The sequence below is a fragment of the Molossus molossus genome, unplaced genomic scaffold (genome assembly GCF_014108415.1).
Source record: "Molossus molossus isolate mMolMol1 unplaced genomic scaffold, mMolMol1.p scaffold_m16_p_5, whole genome shotgun sequence".
In the NCBI taxonomy this organism is placed as follows: Eukaryota; Metazoa; Chordata; class Mammalia; order Chiroptera; family Molossidae; genus Molossus; species Molossus molossus.
Window position 1 is genome coordinate 114,852,086 of NW_023425388.1, and position 20,535 is coordinate 114,872,620.

At 48.9% G+C, this 20,535-nt stretch overlaps 1 protein-coding gene across 1 annotated transcript in view; it reads right to left on the minus strand.

The window, feature by feature from the left end:
* Positions 1 to 3,472: 3,472 nt before the first annotated feature.
* Positions 3,473 to 20,535, minus strand: part of WWTR1 (WW domain containing transcription regulator 1) — a 130,379-nt gene continuing 113,316 nt past the window's right edge. The window contains exons 5-7 of the mRNA XM_036243759.1: positions 12,873 to 13,006; positions 10,912 to 11,024; positions 3,473 to 6,755 (exon numbers count right to left, since the gene is read on the minus strand). Coding sequence (XP_036099652.1) covers positions 6,571 to 6,755; positions 10,912 to 11,024; positions 12,873 to 13,006 — 432 coding nt within the window. The 3' untranslated portion in view covers positions 3,473 to 6,570. The remainder of the gene's footprint in view (positions 6,756 to 10,911; positions 11,025 to 12,872; positions 13,007 to 20,535) is intronic.

Sequence of the window (20,535 nt, forward strand, 5' to 3'; positions counted from 1 at the left end):
GGTTCGGTTCCCGCTAAGGGCACGTACTTCGGTTGCAGTTTGTCCCCAGCCCTGGTTGGTCGTGCGGGTGGCAGCCACTCGATGTGTCCCTTCACATCGATGTTTCTCTCTCTCTGTCTCTTCCTCTCTCTCCCTCCCACTCTATCTGTACAAAAAATGGAAAAATGTCCTCGGGTGAGGATAAAAAATAAGAAGAAGAAGAAGAAGAAGAAGAAGAAGAAGAAGAAGAAGAAGAAGAAAAAGCCCTGGCTGGTTTGGATCAATGGTTAGAGCGTTGGCCCGCAGACCAGAGTCGTGGGTTTGATTCCAGTCAAGGGCACGTACCACAGTTGCAGTTTGGTCCCCAGCCCTGGTTGGGGTCATGTAAGAGGCAACCAACCAATGTTTCTCTCCTTCCCTCCCTCCCTCCTACTCTGTCTGAAGAGGAATGGAAAAAGATATCCTTGGGTGAAGATTAAAAAAAGGAGAAAAAAAGTAAGAAAAAAAAATCAATATATGAATGATAAAAGGTCAAAAAATACATATGTATCAACAATTGAATCTAAAAAACAAAATAAACAAGGAGAACAAAAACAGACTCATAGATGCAGAGAATGTTTTGACAGTTATCAGATAGGAGGGGTTGGGAGGATGAGTGGAAAGGTGAGGGGATTAAGAAGCACAAATTTGTGCTACAGAATAGTCATGGGGATGTGAAGTACAGCGCAGGGAATATGGTCACTAATATTCTAATAACTATGTATGGTGTCAGAGGGGTACAAGATTTATCAGGATAACTACTTAGTATATATAATGTCTAATCACTGAGTCTTGTACCTAAAACTAATATAACGTTGAATGTCAACTGTAATTATAAAATAGGATTTTTCAAAATTAGGCATTATCCAACTCTAGGTTGGCAATGGTGAAACAGGCCTTGGCATACATAGTTGTTGGAAGTAGAAATTGATACGTTTCTTTCAAAATATTTGGCAGAATTTTCAAAATTTAAAATCACGTCTCTTTTTAAAATAAATATTTTTTCTTTGTTGATTTTAGACAGAGATAGAAACATCGATGAGAGAGAACATGACTGGCCACCTCCTGCATGCCCCCCACTGGGGATCAGGCCCACAACCTGGGCATGTGCCCTGACTGGAAATCGAACCAGCAACCTCCTGGTGCAGGGTCGATGCTCAACCACTGAGCCTCACCGGCCGGACTAAAATCACACATTTTTTGATGTAGTAATTTCTTTCCTAGGAATCTATCCTTCAGCCATATTCACAGAAAAGAAGTTGTTTCCCGCAGTACACTTTGTAGCTACCAACTGGCTCTCAATAAGGAACATCCATAGAGAAGAACAGCATTTGTTGTTAAAAATAATGAAGCACACAACTATAGGTACTGGTGTGGAAAGATAACCAGAAGGTATTGGATAGATCTGTTGCTGACTGTGTGATCTTATGCAAGTTACATAATCACTCCAAACCTCAGTTTCTTCATCTGTAAATTGAGGATATCCTTCAAGAAGTAAGGTTGCTGTGCAGATTAAATTAGATAATATGTAGCAATTGTTTTGCATAGTGTCTGGCACAGTAAATGCTCAATCAGTATTAGTAATATCATTTTTGATTGTTAAGAGAAAATAAATAAAAGCTTCTAAACAGCATGTATAATTGCTTTCCATTTGTTAAAAAATCCAACTTACCGGAAAAACATACACTTTTTTTTTTTATGTAAGATTTGGGGGATATAAAACTTAGTTTATACTTTACGTTGCGATTTATAACATGTATAAGGTTTTCAACAACGAGCATGTTACCTTACTAGTGATGATGAAATATGGTTTTTTTAAACGATGCGTGAGCCTTGGACTGTTTCCACCAGCATCTCTCCTCTGTTGCTTCGCTGAACGCTTCTGCTTCAACCCTCTTCCGCCAAGCGCTATCCCCTGGTGTTCTGTGCGGTGCCAAAGGCATCACAACGGCGAGAATCAAGGGACTCGACAGACAGAAAATGCGCTGTCACAGCACACACGGATGGAATGAGGAGCCGGTTTCAGCTCCGACAACGAGGTCTACTGTTAACAATAGAAGCAAACCTGAATTCCTACCCTGCTGATGTCTCCGTCAATCTGTGAGGGTGTTGGAAGAACAGTATGATTTCATTTATTTACTTTTTACCCTCCCCCGAGGGACAGTTTTGCATCCTTCCTCAGATAGCGCAAGAGGGAAAGAGGGAGGAAGAGAGAGAGAAACATCGATGTGAGACACATTGACTGGTCGCCACCCACACGACCCCAACCGGGGCCGAGGACAAACTGCAAGTGAGGTACATGCCCTTAGCAGGAACCGAATGCAGGACTCTCCGGACCACAGGCCGACGCTCTAGCTACTGAGCCAAACTGGCCAGGGCGACAGTATGATTTTATTTTATTTTATTTTTTTATCCTCACCTGAGGACATTTTTCCATCTTTTGTTCAGGTAGAGTGGGAGGGAGAGAGAAGAACAGAGAGAGAGAGAGAAACATCGATGTGAAAGGAACACATCGAGGGGCTGCCATCAGCACGACCGACCAGGGCCGGGGACAAACTGCAACCGAGGTACGCGCCCTTAGCGGGAACCGAACCCGGGTCTCTCAGGACCGCAGGCCAACGCTCTAACCGCTGAGCCAAACCGGCCAGGGCCGACAGTATGATTTTAAAGTACACACACAACACACATGCCCTGGCCAGTTAGGCTCAGTAGTTGGAGCATCGGCCTGCGGTCCAGAGAGACCTGGGTTCGGTTCCTGCTAAGGGCACATACCTTGGTTGCAGTTTGTCCCCGGCCATGGTTGGGTCGTGCAGGTGGCAACCACTCAATGTGTCCCTTTCATGTCGATGTTTCTCTCTCTCCCTCCCACTCTATCTGAACAAAAAATGGAAAAATGTCCTCAGGTGAGGATTAAAAAAAAAAAATACACACACACATATATATATATACAAACTTTAAAAATCCCAGTGGGACCCAGCCAGTGTGGCTCCGTGGTTGAGCGTTGACCCTGCACCAAGAGGTCGTCAGTTCAATTTCCAGTCAGGGCACATGCCCAGGTTGTGGGCCCATCCCCAGTGGGGGCATGCAGGAGGTGGCCAATCCATGTTCTCTCTCATCGATGTTTCTCTCTCTAACTCTCCTTTCCTCTCTCTCTAAAATCAATAAAGAAAAAAATTTTTAAAAATCCCAGTGGGCCACTTCAAATAAACGATATTTAGAATATTAAAGAACAGACATTTGATCCAAAAAATGTTTGCCTACGAAATGTTCTTTCTTTTATTGTCTGCCAGGAAAGTTGCGTAAGTCTCTTTTCAGTCCAGTACCTCCCAAAGCCCTCAGTAAAAGGAACACACACGAGTAATAAGCAGACAGAGACTCCAAGTGGAACTCAATTGCATTTATTTTTCTTATACAGAATCAGAGAAGTAAAAACCAGTACAGTACCAAAATCCAGGTAAAACGGTTTGATCTGACTGGGCTGCATACGTTCCGCACGCAGGGCATTCTGAATTAAAAATAAACACCATATGTCACATTACAAAATGTAGAAGTAAATTTTTTTAAAAAGTTAAAGTACTAGCACATACATGATGTAGTGTGTTAGGGAAACGGTCTCTGTCGGCCATCCATTTTCCCAATTAAATTAATCTACAATTTCTTTTAAACAGCTTTTTCCCCCCATAGAAGTTGTACTCTCAGAAGTGACTTCCGAATTACGTCGTGAGAACACAATTCATAATTGGCAACACTTCGGATCACCTCTCACAGAGCTCTCCTGCCCCACTGGGAACACCCCCCCAGCACACCGACCTGTTTCCTGTTCTACATGCTTCTCGTATCTTGTACAGTCAGTGAAAGAGATGGCATTTCACATCCTAAACAAACACTAACAACGACTTACTTAGATTGACTACAGTTGCAAATAGGTTTTAACAATGTATTTACTTCAAGAAAAATGTGTTTAATCAGGAAAAATATATACGTAGAAAGATCTCTGAAGTTACTTTTCCATTTCAATTAGAATATGCCTTTGCTATAGCAAAACTATTGAATGAAATGCTGGAATTGATTGATCGATGAAGGACTAAAAGACTAGATATCCTGACAGCTGTTTTCTAGTAAGAAAAACAGTATAAATAGCACCTTATCATGATTCTGCAGGGGTTTTAACACTCACAATAATAGGAAATAGCCTTTGAAAAGCTGTTCTTCCGAACATTTCTAGCTTTAGTGTTCTTTAACAAAAGCCATATTTTATGGCCTTAAAAACAAACACAAAAATTATATCTGGCTTTATCTATTAGTAAACACATAATCAGGGTCCATATTTAATTCTGGAAAAATATTTGTTATGTTTATTAATAAATGTTTCAACTAATTTCACTAAAAAAAAAAAAAACTTCTAGTGTTTTCTAATGCCACAAGCTTACTAGGAAATTACTTCTAGAAATTGATAATACAAATCATCGATGTTTTAACTACTTTAGAAAAAAGAGGGGTATCTGTTTCTTTTACACTTAATCACCTGAAAATGAGGCTATAAAAATATTTTAAAAAATACAGTAACACTGCTCAGTTTTGTTAGGTCCCTTGTTCTGTTTCATTTCTTAGAATGTACAACTCTTTTTTGCAATTATTGCTAACATAAGAGAAAAAGTAGTGCTCCCTTCAATTTAGTAGCTACATCAACGTCACCCCATCTCCCTCAGAGCACTTGGAGAGAAAAGAAGTCAGAGGAACATAAACCCCGGGTCCTTCAGGAAAAAGAAATCACTTCATCCTGTTGGAAGTGATGGGCTTCCGCCCTGCCGGCCTGTGCCCCAGCATCCCCGCCCCTCCCCCTCCACATAAAGTGCACGGAAGCCTTCTTTTCTTTGACAACAGTCTTTGGGTATAAAGGTTGCAGTCGAAAATTGTCATTTTGGTTTTGGGGGGCACTGCTCACACCTCCTGCTTGTCTTACGCGTGGGTTACTCTAACTTGTCTATTTCCACTCCACAACTGGCATCCTTGCCCCTATATTCCATAACCTACTTCATCTCTGCCCTTTTCACGTGCCCGCTTTCCAACAAGATCAACTGCATTTGGCCCGTCTGTGTTCTGACAGGTCGAAAGGATCTTATGCGAGATCCCGAACAAAAGCCCCCTTGGCGATTGAAAGGTTCCTCCCAGAGACCTGAATTATTGTCTTTTTAAAAAGATATTAAATTCATAGATTATAAATAATGTCAGTCGAGAACATTAAACAGTTGAGGACTTCATTGGCAATGCAGACAGAGTGCTTGCCAGGCGAACCTGGTGCTCTCTCAGTCCTTAAAAGCTAATAAAAAAAAACAACAACATGTTTTGGTTACATAAGAGGTATTGAGTACATATTTCATGCCGTTTTATACCAACTGTAGCAAACAGGGTTAGGATAAGATACTTAGGAATCAATTTTACTGAATTCAGAAACATGTCTCCACCATGTACCCTCAAGAGGGCATTTTCTAAAATGTCAGTCAGAGATCTGCTTCATCCTTAACAGCTTCATAGATAAGACTCGTTTAAACGCTTGAAATCTTAAAAGCAAAACGGACAAAGCTTCAGGATTTTAAAAGCAACGGCTTGCTGTGTGTGCCATCAGGTTGCAAGCTGAGTGTCCTAATGATTTCGGAACAGTTTCAAAAGACAAAAACACAGTCACCACCGATCTATCAAAAACATTTGGCTGCCCTTTGTCATCAGCTACAAAATCAGAGTGCTTCATAAAATGAACATCAAATTCTGGGCAGTAATTTTTTAAAACATCCAACTTGCAATTTTAAAATGTTTTGTTTAATAAATGCTCATAATTAGTACCAAACGGGTCTCTGTCATTAGGTCTGCAGTGCAGGGGTGGTGACCAACACTGCGTCCTCTCTCCCGCTGGTAAGACTGGTTGTCCGGAGGCGGTGTTGTAAGGTGATGGAGGGTACACCACAAGAGGACCATGTGTGCCCTCGTAAATACAAAGTAGCAAGAATCATCAGAACCAGCATGGAGTCAACACTACGTTGTATCCCATACAGCAGAATTTTACTATCCATTCAATGATTTTTTCTTTAAAGCTCAGGTTACATACTTAAAGCATTTGGTACTATTGTCATCAATTCAGTTTTCGAAACTGTAAATCAGGTCTAATTTTGTGTACATTTCCTGGACCGAGCCACCTGTCAGAAGTCGCGGCCTGTGGTCATCTCTTTATGGTTTATAATCAATTGCTGTATAAATTTCAACTAACAGCCATGAAGCTTAGTCACGGGGCCGCAGAGAAAAAGACGGGGAAGCAACTCTGCATAACCCACCACAGGAATGCAGGCTGCAGAAAATGAAAATCGCATATTTATTTGCGTCTAACTTAAGTTACTGTCAATCCAATCCAGGCAATGATTACACTGGCCACGTGGAAAGGAGGGAGCAAGAGTCGTGGAGGCGGAAAGCGGTTCACCCGCAGACCTGCCCGGCTCCGTGGCTCTTCCCGAGGCCGGGAAATGGCAGGTCACAGCTGCACGCACGGCACGGTGCCAGCGACTACAGCCAGGTGAGGAAGGGCTCGCTCTTGTTCAGAGCCGACTCCACGTCACTGAAGAGGGGGATCAGGTCCTCAGACTCCAGGGTTCCGAGGTCCACGTTGGTGCCCGGAAGACAGTCCAGAAAGTCAGGGAAACGGGTCTGCTGAGGATTGATGCTCATGGGTGTCTGCCCTGCGCTTTCTCCTGCAACACAACGAAAGGAAACCATTGTGACTCCTGTTTCAGCCCTGGAAAGAGGGACCATCCAAGTGTTAACACAAGTCTCGCCTTCATTTGCTCTGTGCCTGCAGGTCTCAAATATTTCGTTTCTGGGCAAAACTTCAGCTACCACTGAGCTGGTGATGCTGGCTCACGGGAGATGCAGAGGTGCCGGGGGCCTGGGACAGCTCAGGGCAGACACCGTGCGGAGGGACAAGCCCCGGGAGACAGGACAGGTGCAGGTGAAGGCCCTGTGGGTCTGACCTACGATCTGTGCCTTCCCGAGACAGCGGCACGAAGAGCTGGTTTGTGAGAGAAGAGAGGCCCTGCCAGCATTAAACACCTTCTCACAGGGCTGTAACCTCAGGATTTAACTGCGAGCTTCTATGTACCCATATCCTCCCTCTTTATGATCAGAGGTTGTAGTGAGGCGTTCTTTGAACCGTGTTATTAGAAGGCTGTCTTCATGGATGGCTCTAGGGATCCATTTCCAAGCAGTTTATAAAGTGGTTCTGCAGATCACCCCCTCCCTCCACACAGCCCCCAGCCACCTGCCCGTCTCACAATGCACCAGTCACAGTGCCTGGAGCACACGGAGCTTCGGGGACGTCTCGCAGTAAAGAAATCCTCTTCATTCTATCTTGTTTGGTCAGAAATCTATTTCCTAAACCTACTGAATCACCTCATCTGATTTTGGCGGAATGTATGTCCTAAGGGAACCAGAGTCTACAGAACACAGTGGAGAAAAGGCAGGTCTAGGGGAAAAGGAAGTGTCCGGGGTGTGACATGAGGAATACATGTTCCTCTGGAGTGAGCACAGGACAAAATGTGCTGACCAGTGTGCAGGAGACCGACCTTCTCCGCTGTGTGACCTTGACACATGTAACCTGTATATGAGTTGTGTGACCCTCAATTCACCCACATGAAATTGGGGTTATAGCACCTTCTTCACAAACTGGAGCAAAGCACCATGTGACGTCTACCCGCCCCACTCACACAACCTCAGATACATACAAAATACAACAAATGTTTATAGATTTAGAGCTCGTTCATTCAAACAGCCCCAAACACTTTTCTGCAGGAACACAATATGCCTCAGAGAGGGAGAACTGATAACCAAGCCAGCTTCCACACAGCATCGTTTTGAAGAAACTCATTGAATTAGCGCCTGGGTCATACAAGTGCAGTAGCCTTCCTGAAAAGCATGCATAGAAATTTCACTCTTCTGAGTCAAACTACAGAAAGTTCATTTTAATCACATGCATGCAATCTTTTCCGGTGAGAAAAATTACATCTTCCCTAGGGACGAGGGAAACAGAATCCAACTTTATTTTGGTGACAGCAACAACTTTTCTGTAATTCATGAAATATCAATGCTTCTCGGCAATATTTTAGAAGATTTTCATTGCAAAAGGCAATGAAAAATCAAATCAAGTTCCACCACATATTGAAAAACATCAAAATAGAAAAGAAAATCCAAAATAGCCTTTTCTACCCTGTAGGGTATAACAGATGTAATTCTGCCTTGAAAAATGATCTGATCTAAGGTGCTGGAGGTCTTTTTCTCATCATCTCCAGTTAGAATCATTTGTCTCTATTGATTTCTCATTTTTAAATGTCTAATAACTCAAGAACACACTTTTTTAGCCAAACTAAAGCTCTCCATTTTAAAGAATCCGTCTTATCCTTCCTCCTTGGACATGGGAGGCGTGAGGAGACTAGTTAAGGTTCTTTGTTGAGTTTAACAATTTTAAAATATCTCTCTTTGGTGGGCTGATGAAGAAACAGACCCAGAGACATAGAAAGGAGTACAGTTCAGACTGACCGATTTCTGAGGAGGGCTACGGGGGGCGGGGGGGGCATGGATGAGATGAACCAAAGAACTTATATGCTTGTACGCGTAACCAATGATGCAGACAACAGTGCCAGGGGGTGGGGGGCAGGGTGGGGAGGAGGGTGTCTGGGGGGGGAAAGGAGAAACATCTGTAACAAAAATAAATGAATAAAAATTGGAAACAATAAAATATCTGTCTTTGGAGCACTCTGCAATCTCATTGTAATCTTTTTGGTCTTCGCAGTTTTATCCACTTAAAAGTGGGAGAGACAAAAACCAGGCAGTTCTTAAAAGGGTGCGACTATCTCAGGCTACTCCGGAGGGTGAGTAAGTCCCGGGCTTTGCTCTCTGCGGCACTCCGTCCACGCCAAGTCCACATGCTTCTGCGTGGGCTTCACGAGGGGCCGGCTCTGCTGACTCGCTCCCACCCGGCACGTGGGCAGTGGGCCTGATGACCTGTCCAGCTACACTCGCCCGCCCTCGGCCGTTCCCCTCATCTGGTTACTGTGTAATTAGTGACATTTCTCCCCTTCCTATAAAGGCTTCCCAGAAGCCAGCCCAGACTCAGTGGGCCGACACTCACTTAACCAGGTGAACTGGGAACCGAACTGTCATCAAGTTCCTCCCGTACCTCGCCTCAGCCTTCCCAGAGGCCAGGCTCTGTGACTTCGTGACCCTCACAACTCGAAGAAGTACACAGAGCACCCCCACTTTGCAGGTGAGGAGTCGGGGGCCCGGGAGATGATCGCACTCACCCCAAGTCCCTGCCGGTAAGTGAGAACCAAGACTTCGACGTGGGCTGCCGGTCTCCAAAGACTATGCTCTTTCAGGACACCACTTCGTTCCACATTTCAGCTTTAACACATGTCCTGTTTACCCACTCGAGGTCATTTTTAAAAGCCATTGAATAGCCTGGTTGGTGTGGCTCAGTGGCTGAGCACTGACCCTGCACCAAGAGGTCACCGGTTCAATTCCCGGTCATGGCACGTGCCCAGGTTGTGGGCCGATCCCCAGTAGGGGGCGTGGAGGAGGCGGCCAGTCGACGTTCTTGCTCATCGATGTTTCTCTCTCTCTCCCTTCCTCTGTCTCTAAAATCAAAAAAGGAATAAAAAAATTTTTTAAAAAGCTATTGAATAGATTCATCCTTTTTTTTTTTAACGTCAAGCTTAGATTTAGGGCTCCTCAGTCTTTTCCTATTTAACGTTGCCTTTCATCTTTACTGGCCTCCCAGCGTTTAAAAGATGAAGCAGACAATGATTAAACACAGGAGGGAGCCGCTCCAAAGAGGGCAACATAAATCTCCCACCGAAAAACAGAGAGAGATGAAGACAGGGAGGGAGGGAGAAAACCGAAGTCATAAAGTGTAACCAAACAAACAGCTCCCACCATGCCTGTGTGACTCCTCCCCAGACAGTCCGTGCCGTCCTCTGACCAGGGGACGGCCTGCAGGGGACTGTCTCTGGCCTGACCGACAACCCAGAGGCAGAGTGACCCACTGGGCCCTGCGGGACAGCAGCCCCACAAAGCAACCATTTTCTGTCATCAGTGAGGCTCGAGGAGAAACGAGCAGAAACTCCAAACAGTGGACCCCCAGCGCTTCCGTCTTCGGGTCCAGACGCTCCTCTGGGCGTGTTGGACTCTGATGCTTACGTCTACACTCGGCTGATCCGACCCCACTCGGTGTCTGCAGTGGCAGGGCTCGCTCCTCTGGGGGGGGCAGGGGACCCGGAAGCCAGCGGGGGCCTGGCCTGAAGGCGGGGCAGGCTGGGGACCAGGGGGAAGTCGCCCGGGCCGAGGAGGACGCTGTTGCCCTGCTGGGACTCGGAGCTGACAGGTGGGATCCTCTGTGTTGCTTAACTTGCCAAAAGCCCACTAACTGCCTCCCAAATGCAGTGAGCACGGGACACTGCGTGTGTGCGGGACATAAACTGGGCCACTTCTCCGAGGGGAAGAGGCCCCACGCCACCACCCAGGCCCGAGCACAGGGCTCCGCCGTGGGAGGGTGGCAGCGCGCGGCCGTGTGCCAACGTGACGGCGGGCAAAGGCTCCGTGAAGCGAGGAGACGCAGAAGAAGAGAAAGAGCAGAATTTCAAATCTTAGGCCCACATTTCAAACTATGCTTGCCCAGAGGATGGCGCGGGGTGGCTGGGGGTTGTTAATAATGCCTGAGAGTTGGGCGGCCTTTTCGTGGCCATTTGTTGTGGTTATTGAGATTAAGTGTTTCTGGTGGGATTCTAGAAGGGAGATGCCGGAGAAGACGATTTCAAGTGCAAACGCACCGCAAGTACCGGCAGGCTTTGCTCCTACCTGTGTCCATCTCATCCACGTTGCTGAGGAAGTCCTCCGGGGTCGTGGGGACGCTGTAGCACCCGAGCCCCAGGCCGCTGTCGGTGCTCTGCTCCCGCGAGTGATACGGTCCCCTGGGGGGCGACAGGTGGAGAGAGCCAGAGTGAGCCCCCGGACACTTCTGAAAGACCGTGGTCCAGTCACCCACCCACCTTCCCAGGTAATGAACCGAGGCACGCGTGGTGCCTCCTTTTCATGTTCTGGAAACAGACCTCCCAATGGCAATGAAATTAATCAACTGTAAGCAACTGAAGTCGGCTGTTCGTAGGAAATGGACATGGACTTCCCTTCCATCTCAAAGTAACAATTCGAACACTATTCTACCTACGGAGTGTGACACCATTTAGGTAAACGTTAAAAAAAAAAAATGCAGCCCTGGCCAGTTTGGCTCAGCGGTTAGAGCGTCGGCCTGCGGTCCGGAGAGACCCGGGTTCCGTTCCCGCTAAGGGCATGTACCTCGGTTGCAGTTTGTCCCCGGCCCTGGTTGGTCGTGCAGGTGGCAGCCACTCGATGTGTCCCTTCACGTCGATGTTTCTCTCTCTCTCTCCCTTCCTCTCTCTCCCTCCCTTCGTCTCTCTCCCTCCCACTCTATCTGTACAAAAAATGGAAAAATATCCTCGGGTGAGGATAAAAAAAAAAAAAGCAGAAATGTCGAGCTGCTTAGGGGCGCGCACATCATCAGGCGGCGAGAAGAACAGAAAGGGGTGCAGGGAGCACAGGCAACTTGGGAACGGAGCGGCCACCAGGGAGGGAAGGAAAAAAAGAAACGTTTCGGTAGTGGTAGGGATACGTTTGCATATTAATTGTGATATTTATTTCAAAGAAAATAAGATCGATAAAAACATGGGACATCTGCCTTTTGGGGGACACAGGAATCATTCATTATTTTTCATATTTTTCGGAACCTTTGAAATACTTTCACATCCACAGTTTAAACACGTGCCTTCATTATTTCAGCTACCGTTTGTTTTCATGTCTATTTTTAGGAGCTCTCCTGATTGGTATGCCTGCCAGAACCCTCGGCAAGGGCAGAAAGGGCCCAGGGAACAGAACTCTGCCCTTTATCTGGGTTGAAGAGAACACAATTAAGGTTGCCTACTGCTGCTCATGGAGCTATTTCCGACTAAATTAAATTTTCCATCTGCCCGTATGTTTTCTATTTTAAAACATCTCTTTTTCAAAATGAATTTCATTGTGAGATAATTTTAGAATCACACAGAACATGCAAAAAAGGAATACAGAGTCCTGTGTACCCGTCCCCAAGGACATCTTACGTAAGCACCGTGAAATGATCCAAACCAGGAAACTGACATCACATACTACTATTAACTAAACTATAGACTTACTCACATTTCACCATAAACACCGTTTCTTCACTGTTAGGTCACATGGCACGCTCCCCTCCCCCACCCCCACTGCCTGCATAAAACCACAGGATTCGTCCAAATGATTACTGTGCAACACCATCCCATCGAAAGTATAAGTTCATCCCCATTTTAAAATTATGGACTAGGGGCTCAGTTCATGTCCTATCACCAATCTTTAACTTCGAGATTCAAAAGAGAAAAGTAGTGCCCAGCCGGTGTGGCTCAGTGGCCGGTTCGATTCCTGGTCAGGACACGTGCCCAGGTGGTGGGGGGCATGCAGGAGGCAGCCAATCGATGTTCTTTCTCATCAATGTTTCTGTCTCTCTCTCCCTCTCCTTTCTTCTCTGTCTAAAAATCAATAAAGAAAAGAAAAAGAGAGAGAGAGAGAAGTAGTTCACTTCCCCAGCTTTTACTTTTCCGGCTGGCACCTCACCTGCTGCCTCTGCCTCACTGTGACCTCCAAGCTCCCCACCTTTTCCCAGCACAAACACCCACCGTGCTCCTGACCTCGAAGCAAGGAAAGCAAAAATAAGTGGCCCCGAAATATGAACTTACCCATTGAGGAAAGGATCTGAGCTATTATTAGTGATGGGCCTCATGTCCTGGGTCATGGCCGGGGGGTTGACAGCAGCCTGCACCGTGGCCAGAGTCTCGGCTTCCATGGGGAGCTGTCTGCAAAGCGCGGCTTCCTGCAGAAACAACCAGAGGGGGAGGCGACAGCTATTCCCTCGGTCACACGGAGCAGAGTACACTTCGTGTGAAAACGGGTCCCCAAATACAAAGCGCCTCGCATCTATCCCCATGAGTCAAAATCATCAGGAAACCGCCAGTGTTCTTTCTCGGAAGGAAACCTCACAGGCTGAGATGCTTCTTCGCTTCTTCGTCACAACGGGGATGAGGACTCAGCTCGCATTTGCCCTCAGGGCACTCACGCAGCCAATGTCCCAGCCCTCCAATTGTTTACATACCCACATCTCATAAAGGCCTCGAGACACATTCTCAGAGACAGGGCTACTGTCACCCCCGGTGCCCGGACCAAGTGCAGAGCCACGGAGGGACTCCGCCCCGGCCGGTGCGTGCTGCCAGCCGGTGACACTGCGGGCTAAGGGCTCGGGCTCCACATGAATCACAGCTGCACTTTCATACCGAGAGCAGGGCAGCACAACGGTCTGTTAAAAAGCTTGTCAATCAGTAGCTCTAGGTGACGATTACTTTGTCGGCGACTGAAACGGCTGAAGGTCAGGGCGCCGGCAGACGCAGCCCGAGGCCCACGTCTGCACGCCACCCGCAGAACCAGGGCGTCAGCATCGTTTTTCTCCGGTCAGAGCTGCCGAGGGTCAACCCACTTCTCCAGGTGTGACCTCCGGGGAGTCTCTCATTTTGACACACATGACCAGACACCAAAGTTCTCTCCGATGTGCTGCTGCGTCCAGAGAGGGAAAGAATACTTCGGTGTGTTTCTACTTCGTCCCAGACCAAAGCGAGGCCCGTCCCACATTTATGCCTACCAGCTGCCCACTTCCCAGGCTAAGGACTCTGGTGTCACTGTCCCTCAACCCCTACACCGCGGTACAACGGCAAAGAGAAGGTTTAGACCGAGTTACGGCATCTTTGTTAGATCTGCTCCAGCCCCAACATGCTAGGACTTCAGAGAGTAACTGCTGTCTAGACAAGTCCAGTGAAGTCATCGCTATAAAAGCTCGCAGTTACTCGAGGTCACTGCACTGCTCCCAGACGCCCCTGGGGCAGGTCTCAGGAGCGGCCAGCGGCGGGCTGGCGGGGACGGACGGCCCAGGGAACGGACGCTGGACTGAACGCCCCGGCCGGGAGGGCTGCTGCCCCCTCTGCTCAGTCACAGGCCAGATAAGGGTTTATTCGGTGAACTGATAAAAAGCAAACAAACAACAACAAAAAAAAAGGCGATTTTTCTCAAAGGTGATTTTGGAAGTACCTTCTGAATAAATCTAGAAAACGGGATATTCTTGACAGTTGTCTGTACAGGCCGGGCAGTGACTGGACACCTTCTTCCCCAACCAAAGCTCCCCTGAAGGACTGATGAGGGTGAGCAGGGGCTGAACCCGGTGTGAGGGGCCGAGAACCCCCCCCAAGCACACTCACACACTCAAAAATGTGCGGTTTACCCCCAAAACAGTGCCCTTTTAAGCATATACATTGAAGAGATGGGTGCATTTCATTACATTGGATAAAATCTTATCACCATATGTTTTAAGAATACTGATTGGATTTAAAATTTTAGGTGGTCTGATATAAATAGAAGAATCATTTCTGGAATTTCATAGAACCAAAAATAGATATTACATATATAAAGCATATGGATTATCATCTGTAGTGCTATAATATGAAAATGCTTAAATTAGAAGAAAAAAATACCAAAAACCAGGTATAAAATATATAGTTTAAACATTCCTCTTCATTAAAATCACTCTTTGGCCCGGCTGGTGTGGCTCAGTGGTTGAGCATTGACTCTGCACCAAGAGGTCGCTGGTTCAATTCCTGGTCAGGGCACAGCCCAGGTTGTGGGCCTGATCCCCAGCGGGGGGCATGCAGGAGGTGGTCAGTCGATGTTCTCTCTTATCAATGTTTCTCTCTATCTCTCCCTCTCCCTTCCTCTCTCTCTAAAATCAATAAAGAAAAACAAATTTAAAAAAAGAAAGTTATGATAAGGGCACCACTTTCTCCAAGATGATCCCACAAGTCATTCTGCACAGTAGGCACCCTGAAGACCCTGCTGGCCCCCCGCTGTACACCCACCTCCACGGTGGCCCACAGCCCTGCGGGACTTTCCTCCTTCGCTCCCACATGGCCCCTCGCACCCCCCCCATCTGTCCCACTTCCCGCATCTGCACCAACTGTTCGCTCGGCTCGGAACACGCTCCTCAGACCGTCCCAAGCCCACTCCCTCATGTTGGCTTCCTACAAGCGCATGTCTTCAGACTGCACTGCATTTGCTCGTAGCAGCCTACACGTGTGCTCTGCCTCTGCCATGAGAACGTGAGCTCACGCCTGTGTCCCGCTGCCTGTGACAGCTGGGCGCCCAGGAGGCCCCGGCTGCAGATCCGCTCCAGGAGTAAGTAAAGACATTGCTGGGATTCAAACGGACATATTTTAGGTTGCAATCAGTAATAAAAGAGAAAAGTGAACGAAGAACATTCAATTCTCAGCTTCAACCCCAAATGCGAAAGAAATAACAGCCCATAGTGCACACCCCACCTAGCGGGGCAGGAGCTCCCTCCTCCTGTGCGAACCCCCTGCGCCCCTCCCTGCTCCTGGCACAGAGCACGAGCCGGAGGGCGGAGTGGTCAGGAGCAGGGGTTTCGGGGCCAGATTCTTGGATCTGAACCATGGCCCTGATGTGTCCCAGCCAGTTATTTAACCCCTGTTCCCCATCTGCAGAGTGAGGATCATAACAGCATCTACCCGTGAACGGCCGTGATGATCACGTCAGGTTAAACACACAAGACACTTGGAACAGTGCCTGGCACATGGGATCCCCCAATAAACATTAACTGAGTGTTACTGTTATCGTCTCATGTTCTATACTCCAACCCCAGGAAATAAAAGCAAAAACAAAATTGAAAATCTCAAAGGGCACAAGGCTGTGTGAAACTAATCCCCTCTGAGAGGTCAGACACCTCTTCCTACGCAGCTTCTACCTTGAGTGGGAAGCTCACTGCAATGAGTCAGCGAGGCTAAGACGGCAGCTTCCTTTGTTTAACAAGGAGAGGTTTGTAAACCTTTCTGTGTAACAAGAAATTAGTGGGGGTTTTGTGTTCATAAATCATCCCTCGAGGACATGTTTTTATTGATCTCAGGGAGACAGGAAGGGAGGAGAGAGAGAGAAACTCCCACATGCACCCCAACCGGGGATGGAACCCCAGACGTACGAATGTGCCCTGAGCGGAATCAAACCTACGACCTCGTGGTGTATGGGACCATGTTCCAACCAACGAAGCCACACCGGCCAGGGCTACAATCCGTTTTTAGCGTAAGTGGAGATGGTGAGAAGTGTCATCTCCTTAATTACATTCTATATAACACAGCAGCTCTACATTTAGAATTTCTACGTCTCGCCCTTGTGTGAACGACATTCTTTCTGCTGCTCATGAATGGAGGGAGTAAAAAGGCAACGCAAAACCCTCGTTTTTGCAATAAAAAGACTAACCCCGTAACACATCTCCATCTGAACAAGGGACAAGTTTTAAAAACAGCTGAATGTAGGTATAAAATTCAGCCCAGCCCCGCACCGGCAGGAACGAGAGGCGGACACCTGACGGGTCTGACCCGAAGCAGCCGTCCGTCGGGACCGGAGACAGCTGACGCAAAGACAGAGGTGGGGGCACTGGACTGGGTCAACTGCGTGAATGGGACAGTTGGCCAAGCTGGTCTCGGAGGTGACTCGAGCCTCCGACTCGGAGAACTGACGGGGGTGCAGCTGCCCTAACTAACCCTGGGCTCCATCCCCGCTCCCTCTAGGGGAGGCTGGGGTGCATCCAAGCCTCCCAGCTGTCTCTCATCACACACCCCTTCCCAGTGTCCCCTCCACCCCACGCACCCTGTTCTCCCAAACACGACCCCGGGTTCTTAGACCCCTCAGTGCTTTGGGTCTCTCTGCATCAGCCAGATCTCACCCACCCTGAGGGTTCCCTTAGACTACCTTTCCCGGGATGCCTTCCCTGACCACAGTGACCACAGCACTCCGTACCTCCTTTCTCCCAGCCCTGGACCCCCAAACAAACACATCCAGCAGGGGTCTGAAATCGCAGGTCTCCCAAACACTCTGGCCCCAAAGCAGCCCTTCCTACCAACATCAAGCTTTCTCTGAAGACCACCACTTAACCCAGCTCCAGTCCAAGTCAATGGCCTCCCTCGGTCCTCACAATTCCTTCCTTCGTTTATTCCTCTCTCTACTTTTTTAAGTCCCGTGGAGACCAGCAGGTGCTGATCCTGCTCTGCAGCAGACAAGCCGTGAACAGACAGTGCCTACCTAGGGGAGCACTCCAGAGGGCGCAACCAACTACAGCCAACATAATGATGGACACGGCCGTCCAGGGGGGGCCACCTCCCTGAGGCCCCATGTCAAACCTCCTTTCCATCTCAAGTGGCAGGTCCGCACTGCCCTCTCGATGTTCCCACTGGCCTGCCCAGCTCGGTAGGGCCGCATCCCGGTCTCTGTTCTGCACTTTGCCGAGGTCTCTACAGAGTGACCAGAGAGGAAACGTAAGGATAGGAAGGGTCTGGGTGAAGTGTCCTATGAGGGAGTAGGGGGCTGTTTAACCAGAAGAGAGACTTGAGGGACACACCTTGGCTCTCGGACGACTAAAAAAACATTACATGGCCCGGCCCGTGTGGCTCAGTAGATTGAGCATCGTCCCATGGACTGAGAGGTCCTGGTTCCATTCCCAATCAGGGCACATGCCCGGGTTACAAGCTCGATCCCCAGTAGAGGGCATGCAGGAGGCAGCCGATCAATGTTTCTCTCTCACATCGATGTTTCTCTCTCCCTTCCTCTCTCTAAAAAAAAATCAATAAAAACATATTTAAAAAAAGAACCATGACATGGGAACAGGAAGACCTATTTTTCTAGCCCAGACCTGAGGCCGACATGATGAAGGGCTGTCTGTGCAGGGGGCACTGGCTCGTCTCTGGGGCACTGGGCACTGCGAGCCTCCCGCGGGCGTTAAAGGCTCAGGGCTGTGACGTCCCCGGCCTGGCCCGGGAAACCCTGTCCCTGGCGTCAGAGAGACTGGAATGCAAACCCCAGCTCGGCGGCTGCCCAACTGGAACACCTTGGACTCAGCCCTTAACCTTTCTTGATAGTTGTTCACCTGCCTCATCTTGCTGGGCTATTAGAGATTAAAAAGCATCTTTGCAAAGAACCCGGCGCAGCAAGGCCGGCAGAACGAGCGGCCCGCAGTGGAGACCGTGCGCTAACACCTGAAGCCCTTCCTGAGCCCTCGGGCACTGTCTCTGCATCCTCACCACAGCCCACTGTCTCCACGTCCCAAACGAGGGAACCGGGGCACTGAGAAGTAAAGCACCTTCCTCGCGATCTGGCCCCGGAGCCTGCTGTCCTGGCCACACACAGGGCGGCAGAGAGGGAAGCGAGGGCTGAGGTTGGCAGGCCTCACGTGGTTGCCCTTTCCCCGACGGGCGGTGGGGCTCGGACAAGGTGTTTCCTCTCTCTGGGCCTGTTTCCCAGCTCCGAGAGGGAAATGCCAACCTGCTCCCTCGGGGGCTTGGAGGAGGGTCCACAAGACGGTGTGGGTGATTCCCCAACACAGCGACCTGCCCTGGTTGAACTGGCCGAGCTCCGTGCCCCCTCTGGGGGTGTATGGGTGGCAGCCTGGGATTCACAGCACATTGAGCAAAGTCAGAGGTTCTGATTTTAAGGCCAGTTCAGAAAGACCTGGCAACCCCACCCCCCTCCCACCACAGCTCTAGATCCAAGCTGGGGGTGGAGAGAGGGGTGCAAAATGAGGCCCTGAGAATCTTTCAGTTTGCGGCGGACTGTGTGGCCGTCCATCGAGCTCCCTGAAATGGGTAAGTACGTGGAGGTTTAAAAACACCCTCTGGCCCTGGCCGGTTTGGCTCAGCGGTTAGAGCGTCGGCCTGCGGTCCGGAGAGACCCGGGTTCGGTTCCCGCTAAGGGCACGTACCTCGGTTGCAGTTTGTCCCCGGCCCTGGTTGGTCGTGCAGGTGGCAGCCACTCGATGTGTCCCTTTCACGTTGATGTTTCTCTCACTCTCTCTCTCTTCCTCTCTCTCTCTCCCACTCTATCTGTACAAAAAATGGAAAAATATCCTCGGGTGAGGATAAAAAAAATAAAATTAAAAAAAAATTAAAAAAATAAAAACACCCTCTGCGCGCAGCTTGGGGGAGGGGGGGCTGTCCAAGAGCTGGATGGGGAGGGCGTGGAAACATTTGTCAGTAGAAGGAGCCACCCAATCCCCTCTCCAGGGCTCCCCACAGCCTGCAGCTCCTTCAGAATAACTCAGCGGAGGGGGCAGGGGACAGACAGCAGGTGAGACCCCCTGCACCCGCTGTCCTGGGCTTGCTGGAACACACTTCAAAGAGAAACCAATGACAGTGACCTCTTCCGAGGGTGCCCTGCTTGACAGATGTGTGTGTGGCCAGGAATTCCACAAAAATGGAAGGCTGAACTGTTTTCATTACAAAGGGCGGGGCGACTAGGAAGAAACGAAAAAAATAAAGACAATGTTTTGAAATCCTGACATGAAAATACAGAGCAGCTCTGTCTGCCAAGCCCCCAAAGGTGCGGGGGCAGGTGCTTCCATTGTGCACCTTCTTCGGAGAAAAAATGCCCGATGTGAGTTCTTTTGAACTCTGCCAAAGGATTCTAGAAATTCTCTGTCGCCCTTCCGGGAGCCTTCCTTCTCGAAACACTTCCCCACACGCGCCCAGCTGCCAGGCTGTCGCCGCGACAGAAGACAGGGGACTTCAACGCCCTCGGGAAGACGCCGCGTCCGTAATTATCACCCTCGGCCCGCTGGCCGCCCGTCTGACTCGGGTTGTCTGCACCCCCCGGTGTTATTCTGTAAGCTCTGTTGTTCCCCAGAATCACAGCGAGGAACACACTGTAATTTAGATATTATAATCCCAGCATCACTTCCGCGACCCCCCCTCTTCGCTTAAAAAAATAAATAAATAAAAGAAGCCGAATGGATGTCTGAGCGGATCGTCTCTTCACATCGCGTGGTCGTACTCGGATCAGAAAGCAGCAGCCGCTCTTCCCTCTGTGCAAACTGGGCGGACCGCCGCTAAAAATAACGCGTTCAACGTGTCACGTTTGCAAAAGGGTCCTTGGAAAAGGACTGGGGTGGACCTTCGTCCTCAGCGACACGAGAGCCTTTTAGAAGGTGGATTCTTTCTGGGACCCGCAGGCAAAGACAACGCTGGGCGGAAGCGAGCAGGGAGCCCTACGCGGCCAGGGACCGAGGCTGCGCCCGCTCGGTTCGTGTCCGGCTCCTGCCGCACAAGGGCATGAATGAGTTCACAGACACAGGCTGCTCTAGAGAGAGTGACATGCTGGTGGAGTGGAAGTCAGCCCTGAAACATGAGGCTACGTCATGCCTTTGTAAAAATTAAAGTTTAGCCCCTTTTCTCGATGGAAGACTATGACACAGCCCCCAGGACGCTTCTTGGTCTACTACGATGTGACACTTTGTAACCTCTCTAA